This window comes from Aythya ferina, assembly GCF_964211825.1.
Source record: "Aythya ferina genome assembly, chromosome: 24".
Classification (NCBI taxonomy): Eukaryota; Metazoa; Chordata; class Aves; order Anseriformes; family Anatidae; genus Aythya; species Aythya ferina.
Genome location: NC_140322.1, coordinates 4491875 through 4516509, shown reverse-complemented (window position 1 = coordinate 4516509; position 24635 = coordinate 4491875). Strand labels below are relative to the sequence as shown.

General features: G+C 51.2%; 1 protein-coding gene across 28 annotated transcripts in view; it reads right to left on the bottom strand.

Moving 5' to 3' along the window:
• Positions 1-24635, bottom strand: part of EPB41 (erythrocyte membrane protein band 4.1) — an 86328-nt gene that overhangs the window by 38599 nt on the left and 23094 nt on the right. For 24 of the 28 annotated variants that reach the window (XM_084497435.1, XM_084497434.1, XM_084497433.1 and 21 more), the window contains 6 exons: positions 11779-12229; positions 9117-9347; positions 6664-6768; positions 3382-3424; positions 1117-1192; positions 348-566 (listed from right to left, as the gene is read on the bottom strand). In XM_084497435.1, the coding sequence (XP_084353561.1) occupies positions 348-566; positions 1117-1192; positions 3382-3424; positions 6664-6768; positions 9117-9347; positions 11779-12222 (1118 nt within the window). In that variant the 5' untranslated portion in view covers positions 12223-12229. Of the gene's footprint in view, positions 1-347; positions 567-1116; positions 1193-3381; positions 3425-6663; positions 6769-9116; positions 9348-11778; positions 12230-17332; positions 17498-24635 lie in introns of those variants that run through there. The other 4 variants (XM_084497449.1, XM_084497450.1, XM_084497448.1 and 1 more) reach the window with 2 other exon arrangements.

Below are 24635 nucleotides of genomic sequence, written 5' to 3'. Positions count from 1 at the left end.
AAACCCATTTTCATGGATACTGTTGAGAAGGAGCTCCCACATGGAACACCTGTTAAAAAACAAAACTAAACTAAAAGCATGTTTTTTTCTTCAAGCAGGAAGAAAGAATTCTATATACTGGAAGGATTCTGTTATAACTCTAAACTATGAAATCTTTTCAGATTAGCTGATTTTCTCAGTAGCTGAAAATTCACACCTTACTGCTAAAGCTGCTGCCATAAAAACTGGTGCAGCATGAAAGCAAACCCATACAGCAGAGGTGGGAAAAATACAAGAAAGCCCCATTATTCCACCTGCTGCCTTCATGCTGCCGTGCACAAACGAATTCTCCAGCCATTGTACCTCACCTGTATGTTTTATGAAGTTCCATAACCTTCTCTTCAAGCTCTTTAGTCTGGTTTGGGGCCAATTTAAATTCACTGATATAATCTGCGCTGTGTAGATCAGGGTCATAGTCTCCCAATTCAGACTGCACTGTGTACGAGCCCAGCAGAGCCAAAGTCGCAAAGGAACAAGGCAGCCGCCCCGTAACGATGTCTTGTCGAAGCTGAAGACACAAGTAATACCTTTGGGGAATAAAAATGAAAAAAGCTATTTATAGAGAACATAGTGACCTTAAGAAACTTGTTCCCAAGCACTGAACATCATCTTTTTTATACTGCTGATGAATGAAGCATGATGTTTGTCTCTAACATGTATTTTTAATTATGGAGCAACATTCAACACAGTCAAGAGCATGGAGGACAGAAGGACCTAAGGTCACCTCCACTCTGGAAAAGAAGCAGAGGACACTTACTATCAGAAGAAATTATTTTAAAACATAAGTGTACTTTTGTATTCAAATATACACGTGCCAGGATTATCAAGGACACTGCTTTATGCAGGTGGACTTCAGTGAAGAGAAGGAGCATCCCCACACACACAACCACTAAAACCAAACAACAATAACCCCTCCAAACAGTTCCTCAAGACATTGATCATCCTGTTGAAGGGTGGAAAAATGCTTCAGTATTAACAATTTCTACTCAATCTTCCAGTTGCTGTGGTTTCCCAAAAGTGATCACAACTTTGCTCAGTAAGCTCACTGTCTGGTAGCACAATTAGCAGGGAACTCACCTCGTTATATCCTCTGTCAGTTGTGCGGGATCTGGTGGATAAAACTTGACATTGAAGGTGAAATCCCAGGGGCCTCCTGAAATTACAAAACAAAATTGGAGAAAAACAAGCCCACCAGAACAGCTTCACAATATCCAGCTCTCAGATGCTAATACTGATTTTAAATGCTGCTCACTCACACAGCTTGCTGCTGCATAAGCAGGCGGTGTAAGACATGATTTCATTTACAAGAGCTAGGAAACACGCACGAACAAACAAAGCAGGGCAGACAAGTACACGTGAAAGATGTCACAACTTGTGGAAAAAGAAATAAATCCATTGCTAAGAGGCTAACTTACTCAAATTTTTTTTCACTGATTAAAAGAAAAGATTCACGCAGAGAGGTCGGACATGTGCCACAGGTTAATGAATTGGTATTTTATCACTTGACCCAATTTTCAAATTTCTCATAAGGAACAGATGTGCTAATCCACTCAACAGCCTAATGCGCTGTGGTCGTGTGGTTGGACCACAGCTGAACCTCAGCACCATGCAAGCATCGGTCTCTGGATGAAACAGTGAGCGCTGCGACAGGAAGAGCTTGACAACTCGAGACCTAAATACTCCAATAAAGCTTGCTGCAAGCCTCGTACTGCAATGCTGCACACGTTAAATGGAGCGAGGGCTCCCTTAATTATATCTACAATAGACATTATTTGTGGTATGGTTAGCCTCTGTCTAGCTAAATAACACACCGCACGACTTACTTGTGTACACGGCCACGCATACCTAAAATGCAGCTCTCCATCACCCCTCCCAGCAACCACACAAGTGCAGCTTTGGGACTGATATTTAACAGTGTGCATGTAAATCGCATGCTGGTGTAGGAACGGCCGACTGAGAACTGCTTGCCTGTGGTGGAAATGCCCCCTGCCTGCTCTTTTAAGCAGGACAGTAAAGCTACCAATTTTTTTTATCTTTCTTGAGAGTTAATCCTTAACTCTTTTTGAAGAGTTCAAGCCAAGGCTCCCTCTCTTCCCCGAAAAGAGTAATCACGTTTAGCCACAGAAATCATCCTGGCAGACCCGTTAAGCACTCCAGAACTAATTTTCAGTCACAGCTCTCCCCTGCTGTGCCCTTTAGCAGTGTAGCTCAAAATATTTATTTCAGAAGACAAGATACCCTTGCTGTTAACTTGCTAGGAGATCGATCAAAATTGCAACCACACGATTCATGGATCTACTTCTTAGGCAACACCACAAACGGCATTGAACACAGGGCACCTTGCTTTCGTTACACAGAGTTCAACACAAGTTATTTCAAGAAGACAGCTCAGGCAGCAGAGTTTTCCTGTGCAATTCAAGGGGGACACAGAGACTGGCTCCCTGTGCATGTACACCAACACGGCTTCTTCAAGCAAACTCCAATAAGGTGCCATTTAAAGCACCTCAGAGGGACGGATCGTACAGCAGGTTGTTTGTTACCCATATTTGCTGAATTTTACCTGCACTGCACTGCAAGGCAGGAGCAGCTCATGCCCTTTACACACATCCTGTTATTGACTCAAAGAGAAGCTGATAAAAGCAGGAGCTTTTCCTACTCCACGGCCCTGCAGCATTTCCCCCCCAGGCAGTGCTGACACACCTCGTCCTGCGCCCCCACCACGCATACAGAGAGCAGAGCTTTACTTGTGAGGCTGTCAGACCTTAGGCTTGTTCCTGAAACAAAACAAAAGCCTCTAGAGTTTATTTAACTTTGACACTGCCCTCGTCTCGAACTGATTCAGTGCTAGCAGAACTTAAAATACTCCAGAGAGCATCTGGCATTTGTCCTGATGCTACTCGAGCCCTTTGTTTATCATTCCAGTACCCCAATTTGGGCTCCGAAACAGCCTCGGAGTCCACAAAACCTTGCTCCAGCATGCAGCTTTGCTCAGGCTCTCCCCAGCTCCTTTTGGCTTTAAATGGTGCCCACTGACATCTGCTTTCCCATCCTATTTCAGTGCTGCATGGCAGTGAGGACAGCGTGGATTTGCACAGGACAAATACATCCCTGGCTATGTTTTTGCATGGAAATGACACTTTTCCTTAATTCTAGAGCATCGCCAAGTACTGAAGAAGAAGGGAAAGGAAGCACAGACTGCTTGAACTTGAGCTGATCACTGCCAGACACCCTGACTTGAACTCTCACCGATCCCTGGGCACTCAGGACTGCACCCAGAACCACACACACTCAGGGAAGGGAGAGAAGCCACACACACCCACATGATAAATTTGATCTACTTACCATGAACCTGTTTTTTTATTTCTTTGGCAGGATCCAGCCATGTCTGTAAGAGGATAAAAACATTCACAGTTTAACAGACGTTACAGAAACACCACAGCAAACTGCAACTCGCTAAAAATACAGCAAGGCGACAACGTTTGACATGAACGCAGCCATGGAAACTGAAGATATACAGCATTTTCTGAAACTTTTACTCCAGTCTGCGGTCCCTGTGTGTATTTCCAATCCCTCACGTACGAAGTACTCATAGGAGAGGAACAAGGAACGTGGGTCCAATCTGAAGCTGTCCTCTCCATCGAGGTGACTCTATTAATTCAGAGGCTCAGCACACGCAGCTGATGAGCATCCCACACCACACGGATGCTCTTTACAGAAAAGGATTTAAGTGAAGGAATTTATGGCGGCTCCTAACAACAAAGCAACAGCATCCAAGGGAACTCTGCCCAGCATATTCTGCACTGTCAGATCCTGCTTTTACTAATATTGCAGCATAAAAGGCAGCAAGCACATACCAGCGGGCACGGTCTCAGCCACATCCAGCCAAGAGGGGCACTTGTGCAATACATTTTTTCTCAGAGACCTTTAAAACCAGACAAATTGGACACATGCATTCATTTTAGGCACCCTATCCACATACTTGCCCTACTCAGAACAAAGGTCGCCAAGACTTTCCATTATTAGCTACGTTCTTTAACAACCTAATTGCTGAAAGAGGAGTGAAAACATCCAGCAGCTGGGGAGCGTGACATAAACTTAGTCTCTTTTAAGTATGACTCAAGTTGCTAGTAATTATCTCAGCTACAAATTTAGAAATACATCCTTTTTTTCCCCCTCTGTAATTTGGGGTTTTGTGGGATGCTGGTGCAACATCAGCCTCAGAAAACCACTCCTGTTTTTGCCAGCACGGTCAGAGCAACACCTGGCATGCCAAAGCTGAGCCTGTCCTTTGCAGAGGCCACAATTTGCTCCCCGGAGGGGCTGGCATGAAGCTCCCAGCCCCTTGGAGAGGCTACAGGCAACCACCACGGTCGTTTTTGTGAGGTCTGAACAGGATTTGGATGTCCAGGTCTCCTGAGGTGAAAGAACTGACTCACTGAATCCTCCCAGCTAATCTTTCCTGACTAGAAGGACATTCAGCTTGATGGCAGGGAGACAGCGATACTTAGATGTAATCTTATCTTTTTATGTGCTTGCTCCTCTAACCTATAAAACCAGTGATAGGAGCTCCAGCGGAAAGGCAGATGTATCAGGCCCGCTTGCTTTCCAGTCACAGCCACTCTTTTAAGCAGAGAATCTCCATGCACGTACCGGTACCACAGCTGCTTCAGCACCAAGCAGCTGCTCCTTCCACTTTCACCCTCTGTAATTCCTGCCTGGATTGCCTGTCCGCAGGAAGGTTTATTGCCTAAGTACAGGAAAACCTGCACACCACCTCTCCCTGCCCATGAATAGAGACGTGCATCTCCCTGCCTGCTCAGAGCAGCTGCACGAGCTCCTCTGTTGACTTCCTATCACGATCACTTCTACCAGCCAAGCAGTAACTCGGTGTCAGGGTTTTGAAGTTACAGAGAGAGATGGAGCTTGAGGTTTTCAAGTTCAATGACGTGTAACCAGAAAGATTTAAAAAAGGAAAAAAAACACAACAGAAAACCCCACAGTGTTTTCCCCCATCACAACAGAACAGTCTCCAGGCGAGCAGCTTGCTCTGCACTGGAGCTAACCCCATGCACAGCTCTTTTCCTTCCTCCTCTGCCGGCTCTGACACACAAACCTGACAGAACTGTCTGTTTTCAGTCTCTACGGTTAAAAAGCTGCACAGCCTCTCAGCTCACGTCAAGCGGGGGCGAAGGAAGTGCACGTGGCTGCCTTCAGAAGAATCGTGGCGCTCCTGTGAGCGATCGGCGGCACACGGCTCCAGGAGATGTGGCAGCACGCTGCCCCCAGCACAAACAGGACAAATTGAGCCGTGTTTCGCCTGGATTAAAAATCCATACTTCCAATTATTGAGCCTTTTAACAACTAATATATATTGCAGCCACTGTAACCTTGCCCATAAGCGAAGCTATAGGTGAACAGTCAGAGCATGGATCAACGTAGCTGGTCTAGAGGACGTGAAGGTGGCCCCTTGTTTTCAATTTCACACACTTTTGGCTAGCTTCATTAAACAGAGCTTGAGTAATTGCTCGAGTTAAAGCATAACCAGGGGTTTAAAAGATAAGACACTGCTCAGGTCTAACCAAACAAAGCCCTTAAACTAAAACCATATGAGTCAGAGTTTTGGTATGAAAAGCTGCACATGTTCTGTTTTGCAGGGCAAAGCCTCGGTTCAGAACCAAACTCTCCGAACGCTGACACCGGTGCCGGGTCGGCAGCTGGCACTCAGAGCTCCTCCTGCCATGCTCTCCCTTTTCGAGGGCAAAACAGTCATAGAAAAGGGATGTGCACTTTGCTGCTGGAACTCATCACTGTCCTTACACATCCGTGTTTTCCAATTGAGAATCCTCTGTACAAAACAAAACAAAATAACAAAAAAGAACAACCCAAGGCCCAGATCTCAGCCCAGAAGTCCTCCCAGTGCCTGCCTTTGGCTGGCACGCAGGCAGCAGGAGCTGAATCCATGCTGGGAGCCAGCAGTTGCTGCGAGCTCACTCGCTGCACATTTTAAGCCTTGATTCACTCCCACTCCCCTGCCTGTGTTCCCATTACAAAGGTGCTAAAGCTACCAGTGCAGTGCAGTATTACCACCCAGAGAATCCCCCGAACCAGTCATTATTAAGAATGGCAACATTTGCTGGCTCTGTATCGGAGGAGGCCACCCAGGGTAAAATAAATACAGCATGAATTCATCCAACTCCCGGATTTGTTACCGAAGCAGGAGGAAGGCAGTCGCAAGTCAGAGAAGGAAGAGAAAGCAAACCCAAAGCCTCTTTGGGGACCACACTCCACGCCTGCAGAGACTTTAAACGAACACCTAAGGCACATGCAATGACTGCTCCGTGCCCAAACCACCGCAGTTTTACTGCTGCTGCCTGCTCAGCCGCATGCCTTCAGTGAACACAGGCTCCAGCACTGAAGTCCCCATGCAGCGTGTCAACATTTAGGTCCACCTTCTGCCATCTAAGCAGCGCTAATCTATTCTTAAAGTCCTCTTAGTCCTTTCCTGGGGAGGGGATCAAAGTAGTTTGAAGAAGAGCATCAGCAGCTTATGCACCACCTCGTCCATGGAGCCTTGCACAGAGCTGAATCCACCCAGGTGCAGACCATAAACCACCAACTTCTTACCCTGGAGGTCGGCGTGTCCCATATGGCCAAACCAAAGTAGTCTTCTTCCAGGAGATTGAGGTGGTCACAGACTTTCTTGAGTAGATCCTGTCCCTTGGCATGTTTCTGCAAATACACAAAAAACATTTTTTAGTGCAGGCTGCTCTTTGCCTGCAAAAAGGGAACATAAAACCACACTGGATGCTACCATGAAGGGAAAAAGTCCTGACTAGCTCAAAATCCCATCTCCTGGCTGCTTCTGGCTGCTCTTTCCTATAAGGCTTCCTTCTTTACAATATCCAAACTGAGAAGCAATGAGATCTGCAGCAGCTCTCCCTGCTCCCACCAGCTCCACATCCAAAGCCTCTCCAGAGCCGTGCTTTTCTAACAACCCCAAAACCAGAAGATTTGTGTGGTTTTCCCCTCCCAAAGTACACCTAAAGCACAGGCAGCTCCCAGCCCCAGGCTCTCAGACAATCAGGCACTGATCAAAGGATGAGCAGTGTGAGGGATGAAGCTGCTGCTCCAACCCACCCTTACAGCCCCCATTTGGGGCATTGTTTTTTTGGGGGCAACTTGGCGAAGCAGGCTCACAAAAGAATCGCGGGCTCAGAACAAAAGGCCCTCGTTTCCACCCTCTCCTCAACCCGAGCTGCTTCTGGCAACCCGGCTTCCCCAGCTTTGCCCGCTTAGCACACTACTTCTCGCCTCCAGAAACACTCTTTGAGCATTTCTCATCTCCTCTTTTCTTTCAGAATCCTGCAGAAGTGAAGTGAAGGAGCTGGCCCTCGGAGCAGATACCCTTTTAGTCCACAGCGTGAAGGAAAACGTCCCTGAGGCGCAAAAACTATGGTAACCACAAGCAGCTAATTCTATTGGTGGCTTTGCTACAAGGAAAGTGCAGCTCCAGTGACGCAAAATAAGCTTTACTAATGCATCGCTTGTGCAGGCAGCTCAAGCTGTGTTTGCATGGCTACTGATCAAAGCCCACGGCCGTGTCTTCCTGTGGTCCTTCGGCTGTAGGGCTGTCAGCGCACACGCTGCAGCTCCCCCGTTAACACGCTGCATGCGTCAGCCTGGGAGCTTTCTCGGTGAACTGGCACTTAAAGACATGTAGGAATTAAAAGCCTTCTATGGCTGTCAGTGGGACAGAAGGTTTGAAAGCACTCATTCTTTTCGAATAAAGGCATTTGTGCTGGTCTTTGCCTACACCTTTGCAATTCCTTCCCAATTACATCTTCATAAATTACTTCTCCAAATGCTACAGCGGGATTACATTGGCATTAAAGCCAAGGGTACTCGACAAGTCAAGAGCTTCTCGCTGCATAGCAGCCCCTGCCCATCTGCTCCTCGGTGCCTCACGGGATGCTCCAGACCCATAGCAGCACACCAGGGACACCGCATGCGATGTGACGGCACCCAGAACACAGCAGAGCTGGATCAGTGCTGTAGGAGAGCTGCCAAACACACTCACAACACCACGACAAACCAACTGGGGCCGCAGGGCCGAGAGCCACCGCTGCCGCACCAGCCTTCTGGAGGACAATTTGCTTTTTGGGGGGCTGAGCCTGATATCTCCAGTAAACATCCTGGGCTTTGGTAGCGCTGGGCGCCGATCCCGCGCAGCGACAATAGCCGCGCTGTTACACAAACTGCTGACCTACTTGCCCAGGATCACCCAAGGTAACCGCTTCCACAGGGAGCCCCACGCCCCGATACCCTCCCGCAGCCCACAGAGCTAGCGGGATGGAGAAAAACAAGCTGGAAGCAGGCTCGAGTGGTAAATACCGGATTATTAATATTCCGGGCAAGTGCTTCGATACTGAAATAGGGATTTCTGCGAGCTTTTTATTGCCCTGACAGCAAGACAGCCCCGCGAGAGAATGCACAAAATAAAGCAAAATAAAAGCTCTCAGATGAAGGGTTTTGCGGTGCTGTAAGTCAACATAATGATTTTAAATTGTTTACTCCAAATATATTCAGCTCCAAGCTAAATGCAGCCTGTTTGTCTTTACATCCACCTGCAGGAGATGTGTTAGCCAGCAGCCTGATCGGCAAAGGTGCTCTGGGTGAACAGAAAGCACAAATCAACATGACAACAGGTTTTATTCAAATGAAAGGGGCAGAAAATATTTAGACAATCCCAACCTAACACAATAAACTAAACTCTGGGATAAAAATGAGCAAAAAGATGAACAGCAAATGCAGTAACTTTTTTTTTAAACTTCCACCTTTACAAAGCAACGTACCCTGCAAGTTCCAGAGCTATAAACAAAAAAGGCTCCTAGGCACAGAGAGATTTTTACAGCACACTAAATAAGTTATTACAGCTTACAGCAAGATTGTTCTGCAGTAAAGCCTGTCATGTAATTCACTGGCAGCAAATTAGACCCCTATTAAATAGTGTTTGTGGTGGTTTTCAAGGAGGAGAAGAGAAAGGGAAAAGAGAAGAAACAACCCCTGAATGTACTTACATCCACAGCACACTCAAAAATGGTGTCATCCAGCAAGACAACTTTGCAGTACATGTTTCTGTGTCTTTTTACAGCTCTCTGGGCAGCTTTCAAATCCTTGTCGGCTTTGGTCTCTGGAGTCTCCTGTTTGGGCTCTGGCTTGGTGCACTCCTCCTTCGCTTCTCCTCCTTCCTTGCCCTCCAGGTCTCTGCTGTCCGGCTCCTGGTCTTCCCTCCTCTCCTCCTGCGCAGGCTGAAAACCCCAGCACATCCAAGTCGCCAATTAGATGTGTCAAACAAAAAGCCATCACAAGAAACGAGCACTGCACCCCGGAATTAGTTATCTGGCCTAAATGTGTAGCCCAGGACCTGGAGCAGCAGCTTGGGTGGGCAGGGTAACAAGTGCGCTGCGTGGTGGCAATTTTTAAAGCCCTTCAAGTCATTCTCAACTCTTCATTTAATAAAAGATGTAAAAAAAAAACAAAGGGCTGATTAGAGAAATTAGGGCAGGTTAGATCATGCAAATCTTCATGGCCTTAATGACTGTGCCTTTTGGATTAGCAAGTGTTTTCTGTCCTAGGCTAGAGACCTCATGCCTCCACTGCCAGAAGAGCCAACAGCCACAGGGTGCCCCCCAGCTCCCTCTGTCACCCAGGAAGATTTGCTTTGCTCTAACACACAGTGCTCAGCACAGTAACAGCGGTACAAGGGACACTGGCACTGAGATTTCGTGGCCCTCTGAGCTGACACCCAACAGTTCGTGGCCACCGAAAGGGGAAGGCAGCCTTCACACCCCTGACAGCCTCCCCCTTTGCCCACCGAAGCACTTTATGAGCCAGCTGAATTCACTAAACTTGCAGAAAAAGACGCGGTTTGGGGACAGAAGGAGGAAGGAAGCTTTTTTTTTTTACTGCCATTTCAGCGGGTTAAATAAGTTCATAGCAGGATTTGACAAGTGCTGGAAGTGGCTCAATGCAGCCGGAGCACGCAGCCATGGCAGAGGAACGGAGAGCAAAACCCTGTCTTTTCAGCCTGCGGTGAGCCGTTAATTCAGCCCATCGCATCTCATGAAATCACACCCAGGCACAACTGCACACAGCCAGCGCCGGCTCCAGTGTTTGAAACCTAAATAATGTCCACAAGCTGCTGACTTCTGTTCCAGCAGGGCCAGGATAATCGGGAGCAGAGAATCAGTCAAAGCTCGTAATGCCTGCTGGTCAGCATTTATCAAAGAGGCAGCACCTCGCAAATGCTTTCACGGCAGAAATATCTGCCGAGTGTCACAGTTCAAAAAGCCACTAACGTCAATCTAAAATAAGAACTAACAAAAACAAGTGCTTCGTCTGAAACAGACGGCGCTTGCTGAAGGAAGGTGGTGGGTTTTCTCTCCGTGCACGCTCACTTGTGCATAGAGCAAAAGCAAATCAAAGCTAAAAAGAGAAAGAAATCATGCATCCCCTCTTGAAGAGGCCTCTTCAGGGCTGAAATTGCCTGCAAATTTCCAGCTCCCCACCATGTCCCAATTCTGAAAGGTACAAAGCACTAGCAAAGATCAGCCTGTATTTTTCAAAGGCTCGGAAATCAGGGAAAACAGAAACACGTTACCTACAGCCTTCTCTACGACTTTGCAATTTTAAGGCAGTGGATTTACAGCTGCCTACTGTTGACAACACCAACCTGTAAAGTATTTCTCAAAAAGTTAGTAAAAACCTAGAGTTTGCAGTTCAAATCTAACACCCCACTGGAGACCATCCAAAACCTAAGGGCAGCAGGGAAAAAAATGCAGATGTTACCATAAACTTGCTGTCACTCTGGGACTCCAACAATACACACAGGTTGGCTGGGTTTTAGGAAATCCCCGTCTCACAAGAAGTAGCAATCACCTCCTCTAGCTCCATGCAGCCACACTAGTGATGGCAGGGCTGCAGCTAACCAAGATGCCCACCAACGAATAAGAGAGGCCAGCCAAATCAATAACCAGAGGCCCCCAGATCAATAGCCAGCTGCTGCTTTGTGCATGTCTCACCACTGGTGTCTCTGCCTCACTTTCTACCCGGCTTTAAAAACTTTAAATCTTGCATGAAAAACAACCCTGGCTTTAAAGAGCAGAAATCAGAAAGCTACTAAGAGCTGGGCTCAGCACACGTGCTATGCAAAAATCCCTGTCTACATGATGCATAAGCAGAAAATATTTGTATTTGGCAGGCTCAGCAACAGCCCAGACTGAGCAGATGACCAAGTCCTGAAATGCCCCGCTTACACTCCTTGAAGCTCACAAAACCCTTTCCCAGGTTCACTTTCTCTTGCAGTCCTCACCTCACAACACTGACCTGCCTTCTGGACACACCAAGCACATCCAAATAAGAAACAGCTCTGTCGTGAATAACAAATTCAAATCCAAGTCCTTGGGGGAATTTCCATGTTCAGCAGGGTAAAGAGTCAGTACGGGGTACTTTAATGTATGCTTTGAAGTGTTGTTACAATTTCAGGAATAGGAATTTTGCACTATGCTCTGATACAGGAGCATGCTATGCAGCACGAGGAGATGACGAGCCCTTTCAGCATCTCATGGGATTTTCTAATCTACCTTACTATCAGAGAATAAGATTTTTTTATGGTTTTGTCCGAAAAGATAGATTGACAAGAACAGAAGGAAGTACGCCACACCGAGCAGGGTGTGTTACCTGTGTTTCGGCGCTGCTTAAGGAATGGAGGTCGAGCGATGGGTCAGTTTTCAGCTCAGGCTCGGGAGCTGCAATCGGGGCCTTCACCAGGATCTCTTCATCAGGGCTGGCTCCTAACCCCACGTCTTTCTGGTCACCTCCGCCCTCTGTGGGCGCATCGGGGTCTTTGTCCTCTTCGGACACCTGAGACTTGGGCCTCCTGAGAAAGGAGGAGAAGAGGCGGGAGAGGCCGCGGCCCTCGGTGGCACGGCGCTCCTTCTTGCCCGGCTCCTCTTGCGTATCGCCACCGGAGGCCTTCTGCTTCTGCCCCTCGGCGGCCTGCTGAGCCCCTTCCTCCGGAGAGGCCTCTCCCTTGGGTGTTTCGGCAGCTCCTTCCTCCTCCTCCTTCGCTTGCTGCTGCTCTGAACTCTCGGTGTCTGCCGCTGGGCCCTTCTCTGTTGTCATGGTGGTGCTGTGGGAGAGGTACCAAAGGTGTCACGCAGCAGGACATTGGAGCGGGCATAAAGCCAGTCATACCGAGCAGCACAGACACACCACACTCTCCAGGCACACCACCCCGTCCTGCCAACCCCAGCCCTAAGCAATTAGGAACAAACAAATCCCTCCTTCCGCTCAGGTTTGCTTTGACAGAAGCATCTCCACCACACACAGTGGTTGCCCACACATCTTCCACCCTTTGGCTGTCCCAAGGCCCTCTCCCACTCCAGGTCCTTCACCCCATTGCAGCACCACCTGTAAGAGCAGAGCAGATGAGAACACGCACAAGACCCCACAATTTTCCTCCTACCGAGCCCTGCAAAAATCCCACACAGCCCGCAGGGGCTTGCAGGGTTACAGCAACCTTCTCCACAGCTGCAACAAGAAGGGAAAAGCCGCCGCTCAAGACAAACCCCACACAGCCAAGAAGAGTCATTATTAGGTCAAAAATCCTAGAATCATTAAGATTGGAAAGAACCTCCAAGCTCATCTGGTCCAACCATCCCCCTTACCAACACCACCCACTGACCCTGTCCCCAGGCACCACATCCAACCTCTCCCTGAACACCCCCAGGGACAGGGACTCCACCACCTCCCTGGGCAACCCGTCCCAACGCCTGAGCGCTCTTGCTGAGGAGAAATGTCTCCTCATTTCCAGCCTGAACCTCCCCTGGCACAACTCGAGGCCGTTCCCTCTGGTCCTGTCTCAGTTCCCTGTGAGCAGAGGCCGACCCCAGCTCCCCACCCCTTCCTTCCAGGCAGCTGCAGAGAGCAATGAGGTCTCCCTGAGCCTCCTCTGCTCCAGACCAAACACCCCCAGTTCCCTCAGCCGCTCTTCACAGGACTTGTGCTCCAGACCCCTCACCAGCTCTGTAGCCCTTCTCAACCAACAAAAGCCGTTGCTCTCTTCCAAATGTCCCTAAAACAGGCCGCAGAACCTCACAAGGAACCAAGAAGAGGGACACAAAATAGGGAAAAGGCTCTGCTCAGAACCACTGCCCTGCTGCAACTCCACTGGTCTATGTGGGACAGATCCGGCAAAGCCAAGCAGGCTTCGGGATTCACAAGACCTTTGTGCCGCACCATCGAGCATCTGAAAAATTTCAGATTAAAAGGCTTCCAAACAATCCCCATAATGGAGAGCAGGTTTCTTCAGAGGCCGCGTCGTTAAGCTGATGCAATGTTTATTTCAACTTTAGCCTGGGCTGTTGACACAAAAAGATGGAAATCACATGAGAGGAGTATCTATTTAAGGTATAAAGAGGACCCAAAATAATCATGCTTTAGAGGGGATAGAACTAATCTTTGCGCGTTGCATCACATGTATCTGCAGCAATAAATTGCCACTGCTTACGCAGAGCAAATAGCATATAATCCAATATGCCTCCCAATCCCCCAGCCCAGCCCTCAGCGCACAAACATTTGCTCAAAACACGCACTTAAGAAACGTTTTGAGATGTCACCCTCCTACATAATTATTGCATTCGACAATTTTAAATTAATTCGTACTAATTGCCAAAATAACCGGAGTGCTTGGAAGACAAAAGCCTTCCCAGCTTTCCAAAGCACTCTTCCCCTGCATTTAATGCAGAAGCTTAATACTATTTCTAAAGCTGTGGTTTATAAAGAAAGCAGCATTAGGGACCTGCTCTGGCTGTACTTCTCCAGACATGTAAATTCCCTGAGTTTAGCAGGGATTCTTTTTTTACAAGGAAAAAAAAGGCTTTTTTTCAGGCTTTTTTTCTTTGGAAAGCCTGCTGGGGCCCAAGAGGCAGCAGTGATGGATCTGTGCACCCAGCAGTGTGCTTTGGAGACATGTCGGATTTGGGACAGGGGCTCTGAAACCTACGCATGATCCTCCCCTCAGTGAGCTTTCCTGGGAGAAAGATTTTTTTCCAAGCACGGAGAGGTGGAAGGCACTGAAGCAGCAGCTTTCTACACGCAGAGAGGAAATGGCACGAGAGTAGCCACCCTGCACGTGGCCGCAGTCGAGCGCATCTGCGTGCACCTGATGCAGCCAGGATGCTGCAAGGGAAAAGGTGCTGCCAAACCCCAGGCATGCCACGGCTCTGAGCTGAATGAAGACAGATCTGTGGAAAGCCACACTTCAGCACTTCTCATACTCCAGAGCTTTGCATGGTGGAAAACAGGGCGGCACAGTGTAGTGACAGCACGGGCAGGTCATTCTCCAAAATGCGGTGAGTTGGACGTTAGGTCACCCTTCGCGGAAGTCTTGCAGGAGTTTGTTTTTGCAAGATTATCGCAGAACAGGCTCTCCGAGAAAGCCGTGAAATCCAAATCAAACAAAAAGCTACGGCAGACGCAGCACCCAGCCGGCTCCCACCGCCGCCCTTGGAGCGGCTGCGTCACGCCTGCTGCTCGCTGCCTGGGGAAGGCAAAGCCCCGCAGCGCTGGGCTGCCTCGTCCCCTGGGGGAAGCAGCACAGACTAACCCAGAAACATCGGCAAAAAGGAGAAGCAATTTCATCCAAATCACACACGAGACATGAGGGCGTTCAGGCCCTTGGCTCGTGCAGCTCTCGGTGCCGTAGGATACCTGGAGAGCACGCTGCTCACCGCCAGCGCAGCAATAGCCTGTGGAGTCGCACTGCCATCACACCACCAGGAATTCAATTCACACCCTCAACAGCTCTCCAAAAACAACTGGGTAGACGTCACAAGGCAGTGCAAGGGATAACAGACTACGTTTGTCACCCTGAGCCCATGGAACAACACACTCAATTGACATGGCCAATGGAGAGGGCAAAGCTCCCGCAGCACCAGCGCATACGGCCGTGTTACTGCCCCAGCACGAGCATGCAATAAACGGTGAGATCCCTCATGCACCAGCTGCCCAGACAGGCTGCTTTGTAGTTACTTCCCACTGTGTTTATTTTGAATAAATGCATTTGTAAGAATCGTTATCCAAACACACACTCGAAGCGCGCTGCTCTCTTAAAAACAAAAAGGCAAAATGCGGAGCGAAGGGAGGGGGCCTGGCAGAGCAGGCCTCAGCAACTGAGGCAAACAGAAGGGACAGCCCACAAACAAACACTTCCTCTGGACGTAGTTTGCTCCCTTTAAATGCTAACATTCCTGGAACAAGCCTGTTTACTTGCTTGGATTTCAAAGCAGCAACCGCGGCACACTGCGGACGGCGCTCATCCCGGCGCTGGAAGGTGGGACTCGCTGGGGACCAACAAACATCCCCACGTCTTTCCTCTGCACCCCAGGAATCGCGTCAGAGCTCAGCTTCCTTCAGCCAAATCCCCTTCCCTGGGCTGGGGATGCGGTGACGGGCACGTAGGAGCATTTCCCTTCCCAATAAACATTTCATGCGGCAGCGAGATGCCAGCACCGAGAACTCACCGGGTGCAGCCGAACGTCCTGCGGCATGACCTGAGCGCGCTGCCCGCTGCTTCTCTCCCTTTGAAGATTTACGTTCAGAAAGGGTTTCTTGAGCTTTCGAATGAAAGCAATGGAATTTGTAAGCAGGGCACATAATCGAGGGGCCGTACCACTTAAAAAAACTGTTCCTTCAACCTCTGTGGTATGGAGATGTTCACTACGTAGCAGGACACCCACAGCAGAGCTGGCCTGAAGAGCCAGGTTCCTGCTCTGCTGCTTTTCTGCTCACTATTTGGACAAGGCATGCCCACTCAAACCACAAGCAGGTTTTAAAAATCCATTTTCTTCCGTCGCTGTTCCACCAGGCAGTTGTGCAGACCCCGCAGGAGCCCCAGGAGCTCTGCGATACCGGCGGCAGAGGGACCTGGTCCTCCTGCTCACTGCACATCGCCGTGTTGCTCACCTCCTGCTCTGCCCCATCACATCTGTCACTGCTGGGTTTTGGGGGAGGGTTTTGGGAGAGGATGAGGGTTTGAAGCCAGACAGACTGAATAGCGGGATCATCACAAGTCTAACGGAGAGACAGCGCTTAATGCTACGGAAATGAGCAAAGCACAGCAAAACGTACACGCTGCCTTTGGAGATTTCTGAGTAGATATCTGCTCGCTTCAGAAAAGAGTTCAAGTACGTATTCGTATGTAAGCATTTTGATGTTTAAGAACATCCTGCTTCAGACAGGAAGTCTTCAGCAACAGGAAGCAATCTGAAGAAAACGTAATTAAAGGCACTCGGAGCAGGTTTTATGAACCTCCCGTCCCCTGCACAGCAGATCCTCCAACCCCCCAGACACCCTCTGACCTCCCCAGCCTCCCAGCTCACCTCCTTCTTTCTACCCAAGGCCCTGCAGCATCGCTGGGGGGAGCACACGGTGCCTCTGCAAGCTTGCTTTCACCTGCAGAGTCACTTCTCTCCTTTAAGCCAAATAAACTTGAGGCTTAAATGAGTAAAAAGCCTAACTGCTGATCCTGTTCCTAATACCCATGGTTTGAGCCCATGCTCAGCAGCATTTGAGGAGCAGAGGATATCAGAGCTCAGGTCCAGCCCCACACCGTGCTCTTGCAGACGTCAGAGGAGCAAAGGCGGTGCTCGGGTCCATCCCATCCACAGGCACACTCCCTCATACCTCTCCTTTCTTCCTCTTCCCCTCACCTCCAGCCCAGAAAAAGCCGAGACAGCTTCTGCATTAGTCACGTAAGAGTTTGCTGCCTCCCAACGACCCGAAACACGTGGGATTGCAATTGTGGCCACACGTGTGAGGCTGCGGCCGGGGCCAACAGCCTAAGGCAGCACAGCACACTTTGTTGGCATCTCCTGGGAGCAGAGCCCTCCCTTACGGCACCATTTTAGCTCAGCACAGTCCAGCTGCGGTCTCACACCTGCTTTAGGTCTTTGGAGCGGGACAGAGAGCACCCTGCACACGTGCTGGAGGCGACAGGCTGACAATTTATCTGAAATACACATTTTGGAGTTGCTCAACAGATCCCTGCCAAGAAAGCCTTCCAGCCCCAGGGATGCAAAATTACTCACTTCGCTCCCAGGAAGCCGTCATTAGGTGACGGTGCGTTAGCTCTCTGGAAATAACCGTGCTGCTCGTTTGGGTCCTTTGCTGACAAGTTTCAGTGGCTCAGAGAAACAGCCGTGGTCAGATACACATCCCTCAGCATCCTTACCTGACAGCGCGCTCCAGCCTCCCGCATCTAGGCGCATGAATAAGCTACAGCACGCTCGCTGCTCCAGCCAGGAGTAACACCTACGTCCTGCTCCCAAGCCCAGAAGAAAACAGCTCCCACCGTTCCTGTGACCCAATCCTGGGTGGTTTTGCCTTTCAAAGAGAGAGGAAGGCCTGCCCCCAGGCACACTCCCTTCTCAGAAGGCGAACGTTTCGCAGCGGTGCGCACCAGATAACCGCACCCGTGCTGCCTGAGCGCACTGCCTCCGCCTCCCTGCCCCGAAACGTGCGGCTCCACCGAACGCTCCTGCTCCGGCGAGAACTGGAGACAGTGAGAAATTGTCAGTGAGAAATTTCTGCTAAAAATAGACCCAAAAAAATCCAATAGTTGCAGCAACAGCAGGCTCTTTTTGAAGCGCGTTCTTTCCCGTTTCACAAGAGGTGCAACTGCGCGCTGTGAGACACGGGGCTTGGGCTGAGCACGCGGCTCCCGGGGACCTGGTGCACATGCAGCGAGGCACACACATGTAAAAGGTGTTTTCAGGTGGGAGACAGGCACTGAAACTGCACTCACCTCGAGCAGAACACGTGTTTGAGCAATGCATCCTATAGATGATTTGTAATATGATTAAGAAAATGTAGCAGAGGACTCAGTGTGCTTTTCTTTCCAAATAAAATAAGAAATTCGGATGCCTCCCACTAAACACCTCTAGAGATTTGAAGCTGAACCTCCACAGAGCTGCCACTGAAGGCTATGGGACAAATAGGTCTGGCAAAGCCAAGCTATAAAAAACTGTAAAATTCTTTTTATCATACTTGATTAGGAGAATAATTAGCATGGGCACTGTACAGAGCCAACGCGCATCATCTCCTTGTGCCGATATGCTGGGGGCTAACAAAGGGATGCTGTGGCCCGGCCGGCCCTACTCCCACCCCAGCAGTAGGACGAGGTGCCGCGGGCTCTACGAGCAGGGGAAGAAGGCAGAGGCACACCGCAGATGGTCCATTATAACCGCCCGGATTTAATTCTCACCAGCCCAGCCCTCGTAATCTACTGCACGGCGGCAGCACCGTGCCCTTCTTTCATCTTCTGGTGCCGTACAGCTTTCCTATTTAAATGAGGGCAAAAAATAGTAGCTTACCATCTGCTGGAAGCAAATCATTTCTGTCAAGCTGAATAGCGGGCTTACGGAATGACCGGACTAAACGGCGCATTAGGGGCGTGCATTACAAGCGAGCGGAGCCGCAGCACCAACCCCGGATCCCCAAACACCCTCTGGGTTGCCACAGACCTGGATGTCACACGAGATCCAGAAGAGTGGCTCATCAGCAAACCCCGAAATTTAAATGAAGACATGTGCTTGAGGTCAACGACAGCGGGTTTGGCAGGGTATGCCCATTTGGGATGCGTTAAAACTGACTCAAACTTGGAACAGTCGGACCCAAAGCAGAGGGACATGGGAACAGGCACCACAAGCATTGCTTCCCATCATGTAGGAACAACTCTCGGGGCTCTCCCAGCCCTACATAGAGGGTAAAGCAGAACCAACCCCCCTTTGCCTCGAACACGAGGCAGAAACCCTGCACAGAAACAATTCTGCGAGCCGCCCAGGCGCACTAAACCCTACAAAGGAAGCGGCCAGCCCAGCTCGGGGCGGTCGCTGAGCTGAAACCCGGCTCTGCAGCAGCCTCCGGTATCTGCCCGGCCGCGGGGAGGAAGGGAGGGACCCGAGCACCCGTCCCCACCCAAGGCAGCTCCAGCACCCGCCGCCTGCACCTTGCCGATAGCGCCCAGGCTGCTGTGTCCCATGGGGGGGACCCAGCACGCACAGCATGGGGCTGGCACCAGAAATCTCAGCAAAAAAAAAAAGCACCGAGGCGCACAACAGCAGGACCTGTGCTTGGGAGAGTGCTCCAAGCAAGCAAAGCCGAGGATCCCCTGGCTTTGCTACACTGGAGTCAGGAGCTGGGTTTGGGATGTCCTTGTTCCCACTCCCACCCCATCCCAGACCCACTTTGCACTGGAGAAACGGCACAGCCAACCCGCAGCGGCTCCACGCGTGGCAGCAGCCCTCCTCCTCCTCCTCCTCCTGCAGCAGGATACTTCCTAAGGCACCAGTTAAACAGAAATAAGCCACACATCTCAATCGAGCCAATAGAAGGGGTTTTGCATGCATTATTCATGAGGGTTTTTTTTTTTTCCCTGCCTTAACACAGATGTGTTTACTCACACTGTGCCTCATTTACACTCGAGGTTTAACATAACAGGGCTCGTTTTCCTTCCTTACAGCTTCCAGCACAGGGTACAAACACTTTCCGCTTGTGCCGGTTTGCCTTTGGTTGTTTTCCTAGCGTGGCTATAATTGGAACCGGGGAGGGACCCGCACGCTGCTCCGACAGCCCCACGAGTGCCTGCGGGCACCGAGCACCAGGGGCAGGACGGACGCAGCCCCAGCTCGTGCACACCGTGGATGTTACGGAGAGCTGCCCGAGCTGTGGACATCCTTCTGCAGCATGGTTCGTGTTCCTCCAAAGCCTCGCCCTCGTGGAACGCCCAAAATTTTTTAAAAGGGACAATAACTGGTCACGGTAAGAGTAAATAGAAGAAATGTCAAGTATGAAAGCAGGGCTGGCACGTCCTGAGTCACTCCGGGCTCACCTCCTGCCCAGCCCCAGTAAAGCAACCCGAAAGCATCCTCAGCACGGGCTTCACGCCACTGCTGTTCCACGCCTGCCACGGGGCGTGCAGGTATTTCAACGAGGCAGCACGATGCAACCCTAAGCTGGTTCTGAGACCTCCTCCCTTGTAAAGCAGCTTCTGCTTCTCCTCCTTCCAACACCACAGAGAGCCGAGACATTTGGTGCAGAGGCTGCTCCTTACCCCAGCAAGAGCCATGTCCAGGCTTTCCAGGGCTGCTCAGAGGCACCAGCAGCAGCAGCAGGGCAGCTTTGTTGCTGTTCAGAGCAATTTGGCAGCTCACACCAGCACCCAAGCCGCCAGGCTCAACTTATTTCTGTGTTTTGCCCCGGTGTGTTCACCACAACCATGGGGCAGCCAAGAATCTGTTTCGCTGCAATCGTGAGCGAGCCCCAAACATCGTACCTGTAAGGCTTAACGCAGGGAGCGGGGATGCTCAGGGGCACGGAGGGGATGTGCTGGCCTGGAGGAAGGCTGGAGGGAGGAAGACCTCCGCTCTGGAGCCAGAGGCTGGGGAGAGACCCAGCCCTGGGGACAAGAACGATGGCTATAAAAGCTTGGTCAAGCCCCAAGGGAGTGAGTCAGCGCCCAGGGAGATTCACCCGGCTGAGTTTCGCTGGGTGGGTGCACAGCACCGCAGGAACCGTGCTGCTGCAAGAGGCTTTGAGTCAGGCAGCCACCACCCTTCGGCCTTTTACCTCTTCTGAGGGCTTCTCCTCGCAGGGCTCAGCCCCGCACACAGCAGCACGGGGCAGGAAAACCTCAGCAGGGAGGAGAAAGCCGCTCCCATCGCAACCCCTGAGCTGCAGAGCATCACAGAAAGAGCCTCAACCTTGCCACTTGAAAACTTCCATGACCGTGGAAGCTTAGCTTTAAAAACACCAAAAAGCTCCTTGGAGTTCCCCAACAAAACCCCAAGCAGCTCCCCGCTGCTGTGGTGCCACAAGCACAGGGAACGCAGGAGGGACAGACCCGGAGCAGGGACGCACCTTTGGGCACCAGGTGGGGGAATTCGGGAGCCAGAAGCTGTCTGTAAAGCCTCGAGGTGTGGATTTGGTTTGATCGAGACAAATTCAGGTTGTCCCCACCCCGAGGGCTGGCGATGGGTTTTGGGGCTGGGGGAGGCAGCGGGACACTCACCCACCCCGAGGCTGCACCGCAGCATTCGGGTTCAAGTTTGCACAAAGAAGATATCGCTACCCAAACCTCCCCGATCCCCAAAAGGAATATAAATGGAAATAAAAGTGCTCCAGAATGAGTCAGGCAATGGGCACCGAGGTGTTTCTGTAGCACAAGGAATAGCAAGAGCCCTCGAGGTGCCCGGAGCCTCCCCGATCCCAAAACCACAACCGGCCCCTTCCACGCACAGCCGGTGCTGCCTGAACCCCCCCCGGGAACAGAACCCCACCGGGAGGGCCGCAGAGCAGTGAGTAACTGCATCCACCCGTGCTCAAGAGCCAATTAGGCCCAAATCAGCGCAGCTCAGTCCTGCCCCTTTCCCCACAGTCTCTCCTTTCGGCACTCGGTTTGGCTGCAGCAGACCCGTGCGGAGCCCTGGCCTCGCAGCCATCCCCACCAGTGTTTGTTTGTTGTTGGTTTTTTTTTTTCCCAGCCGGCAGTGAAATCAGGCAGCTTTCGCTTTTAATCCCCTTAATTAGGGGGTGTGCGGCAGTTTTCATTCCTTAATTACATCCAGTGCCACAGCTGATGCAAGGCGTTTGCAAACAGCCGCTTCCAGCCTCTGGATCGCAGCCGGGTTCCCACGCGGCGCCGCCGGCAGCCCTCGGGGTGCTGTCCCCAGACACCCTCAGAGCACCCCAGGGGCAGCTGTCCCTACACACTCACCTCTTTTAGGGCAGGATCGAAGTCCTAAAACAGCACTAAAAAAGCCCCAGCAGCACAGCGGGGGTGCGGCTGCTGGAAGCTGGCAGGAGAAAAGCTGCAATTTCAGGCAGCGCCCTCGATATTGGCTCACGGGACAGAGGGGCAACATTTTGGGGTCTAACTCGGTTATTTTGGTGCGTTGCCTTTTGGTAGCCGGTCTCTAGGTTCACAATGGTGCTTCCATTGCAGTTGCTCAGCTGCCAGGAATCCCTTTGATCCCCTGGGAGGGCGAGTGCCTGTGAGCACTCAATTACCCCGCTCCTGCTGCCGAACCCAAAATAATTACGCTGCCACCTCCTGCCTGCCCACGGGGCCATCAGGCCGTTATTCCACGGGGGTCCTGCTTTGAATTACTGCGCCCAACGCGTGCCCTAATGCATTCATCGCTCCAGGGACACGGCAGCTGGGCTCCAGCAGGCAGCCTGTCCTACCAGCCATGGGAAATAGGACATTAAACATCACCTGGGGAAGAGGGGGAGCGCTGATTAAAGACACGCAGAGGAAGATAACGGGATGCTGCAGGTGTTTGCCACTGCTGGGGACCCCAGTGAGCAGCCCCGCTCCCCTGCACAGCACCCACTTTGCTCGACTCTGGCACCGGTCTCCCAGCCTGCAGGTGCTGCAGTTGTTTGCAGGGAGGAAACGTGCCCCAGCGCTGCCTTCCTGAGACTGCAGGAAGGAAAAGGAAGCTCTGCTTGCTCCGAGTGACTGCAGGGACAGAGTCCCAGACACATTTTGAGCCCACATTACATGGGCTGCTTGTCGGCTGCTGCCTTCCCTTCTGAGCTCGCTGGGTGCGCACGGGAAGGAGCGAGCCTCATGGAGGTTTTGAGACCAGGGCAGCCCCGAACAAACACCGGCCCTGCGATGTCTGAGGTTCTGGAGCAGCCTTTTTGCTTCTCCAATTCCCCTCCTTGCAGTGCAGGGCACCAGGAGGACAGCACCAGCACTGAGCATCGTGCTCCTGGCCCCTCGTTCCCGTATAACATGTCGCAGCAGCATCCTCTCCAGCCATGCTCAATTCTGCTGCTGATCCCAACAGCACCCGAGCAGGAGCCCGCGGGCTGCCCTATAGACAAGAAGGGCTAAAACTCACCTCCCACCCTGGCAGTCAGCAGCCCTCGACCTGCTCTGCCTCCTGCACCGCTCCTCTCTCGGGAAATTGTTCCCTGCTTTGTTCTCCCCGCTCTCATTTCGCATTAAACACTGAACCAGGAGAAGCTTGAGGTCCCCAAACACACCAAAGAGAGCCCCGGGGCAAGCTCAGAGGCTCGCAGGCAGACCACAGGTGTGTGCTGGAGAAACCCAGGCTCAGCTTTGGGGATCGAAGCAGCTTTCCCTGCTCCACTGGTGTGGGGATGCTCCCGGCCAGGCTCAGGCTGAAGAGACAGCAGCAAATGGCACACAACTTCTTAAAGACCGCAGTATTAAATTAATAATAATGACGAGACGTGCCGGACAAAAATACTCCTTTAGCAGGGGAAAGCAGATGGAGAAAAGAGAACACGACAGGTTAAATATCTCCTCATTAAAATAAATCGTTGTGATTGCTGTCAACTGACACTAACGCTGCTTTCTGGCCAAGCCACCCATCTTGGGCACGCAACTCAGTGTCCTACTGCTACTTGTTTTACAAGTTAGGTCCCCAATAATCCTTACCCTACTCAAAGTGTGCATGCTTGCGTGCACACGTATGCACCCAGCAATGCAAATTCAGTATTAACAGCTGCCTGTGGCTTTTTGGAGCAGCTCTGCTTATTTTTTCCCTTTTTCATATTTAAATCCCAGTTGTGCAATTGCCTCACACCCGGCTGAAGCCTTTCTGAGCCTGACATGTCTTCATCCAGCTGAGAGCCACGGACCCTTGGAGGGCTCAGACATGCAGCAAGCACCAAAACGCCCAGCAAATTAAGAATATCACCAGGATTTTGGACTCGCTGGTCTTGTCCCGTTTGCAGAGGGAAGGCACCGAGCAGAGGAGCCGCAGCTCAAATTGTGCTGGGGAAGGGCTGCGGGTGCCCGCCAGACACGCGAGCTGCTGACGGCAGGAGCCGCACAACAATATCGCTGAAAGCCGCATTCAGGGAGCACAAGGGAAGCAAATGCCACCCAAATCCTCTTTTCTGCAAGCTCCATGGATAGCATTGTCAGGGCTAAAACCACGCTCAGGAGACCCTTCAAACGTAGCCAGGGCGAAAAAGTAGAGAGAGCAAAACGCGACCGTGAGCTCACCCAGCTGCCACCAGGCAGCCAGCTCGTGCTGGCCAGCTTTTTGCTTTTAAACGCCTTCTGAAGCCTCCTCTTTTGCATTTCCTCGCCGGCGACAGCTTCAGGTTCTCTTTATAAGCTGCAGGAGCTGAAGGCGGGCGGTACTCATTCCTCGGCAGCGGTTCCACAAGACGAAAATAACGAAGAGGCAAATGAGGTCTGGGCGCTGGGCACGTCCCCACCTCCAGGAAGCCGGCTGCTCTGCGTGGCCGGCACAGCGGCCAGGAGGGTGGCTTCATAACAGGAGGAAAAAGATGAGACACACAAACGTAGAACCGAGCTCCCCTCGATGTGCTACACAGCACTGAGCATCCCTCGCCGTGCTGATGGCTCGTTTCGGAGCTGCGACTTCAGCTCGTGCATGCACAGCCCCGGCTTGTTTCCATCACTCACGCTACAGAGATCACAGAAACTGCTCTGATGAATTAAAGCTCCCCGTTAAGAATATCCCATT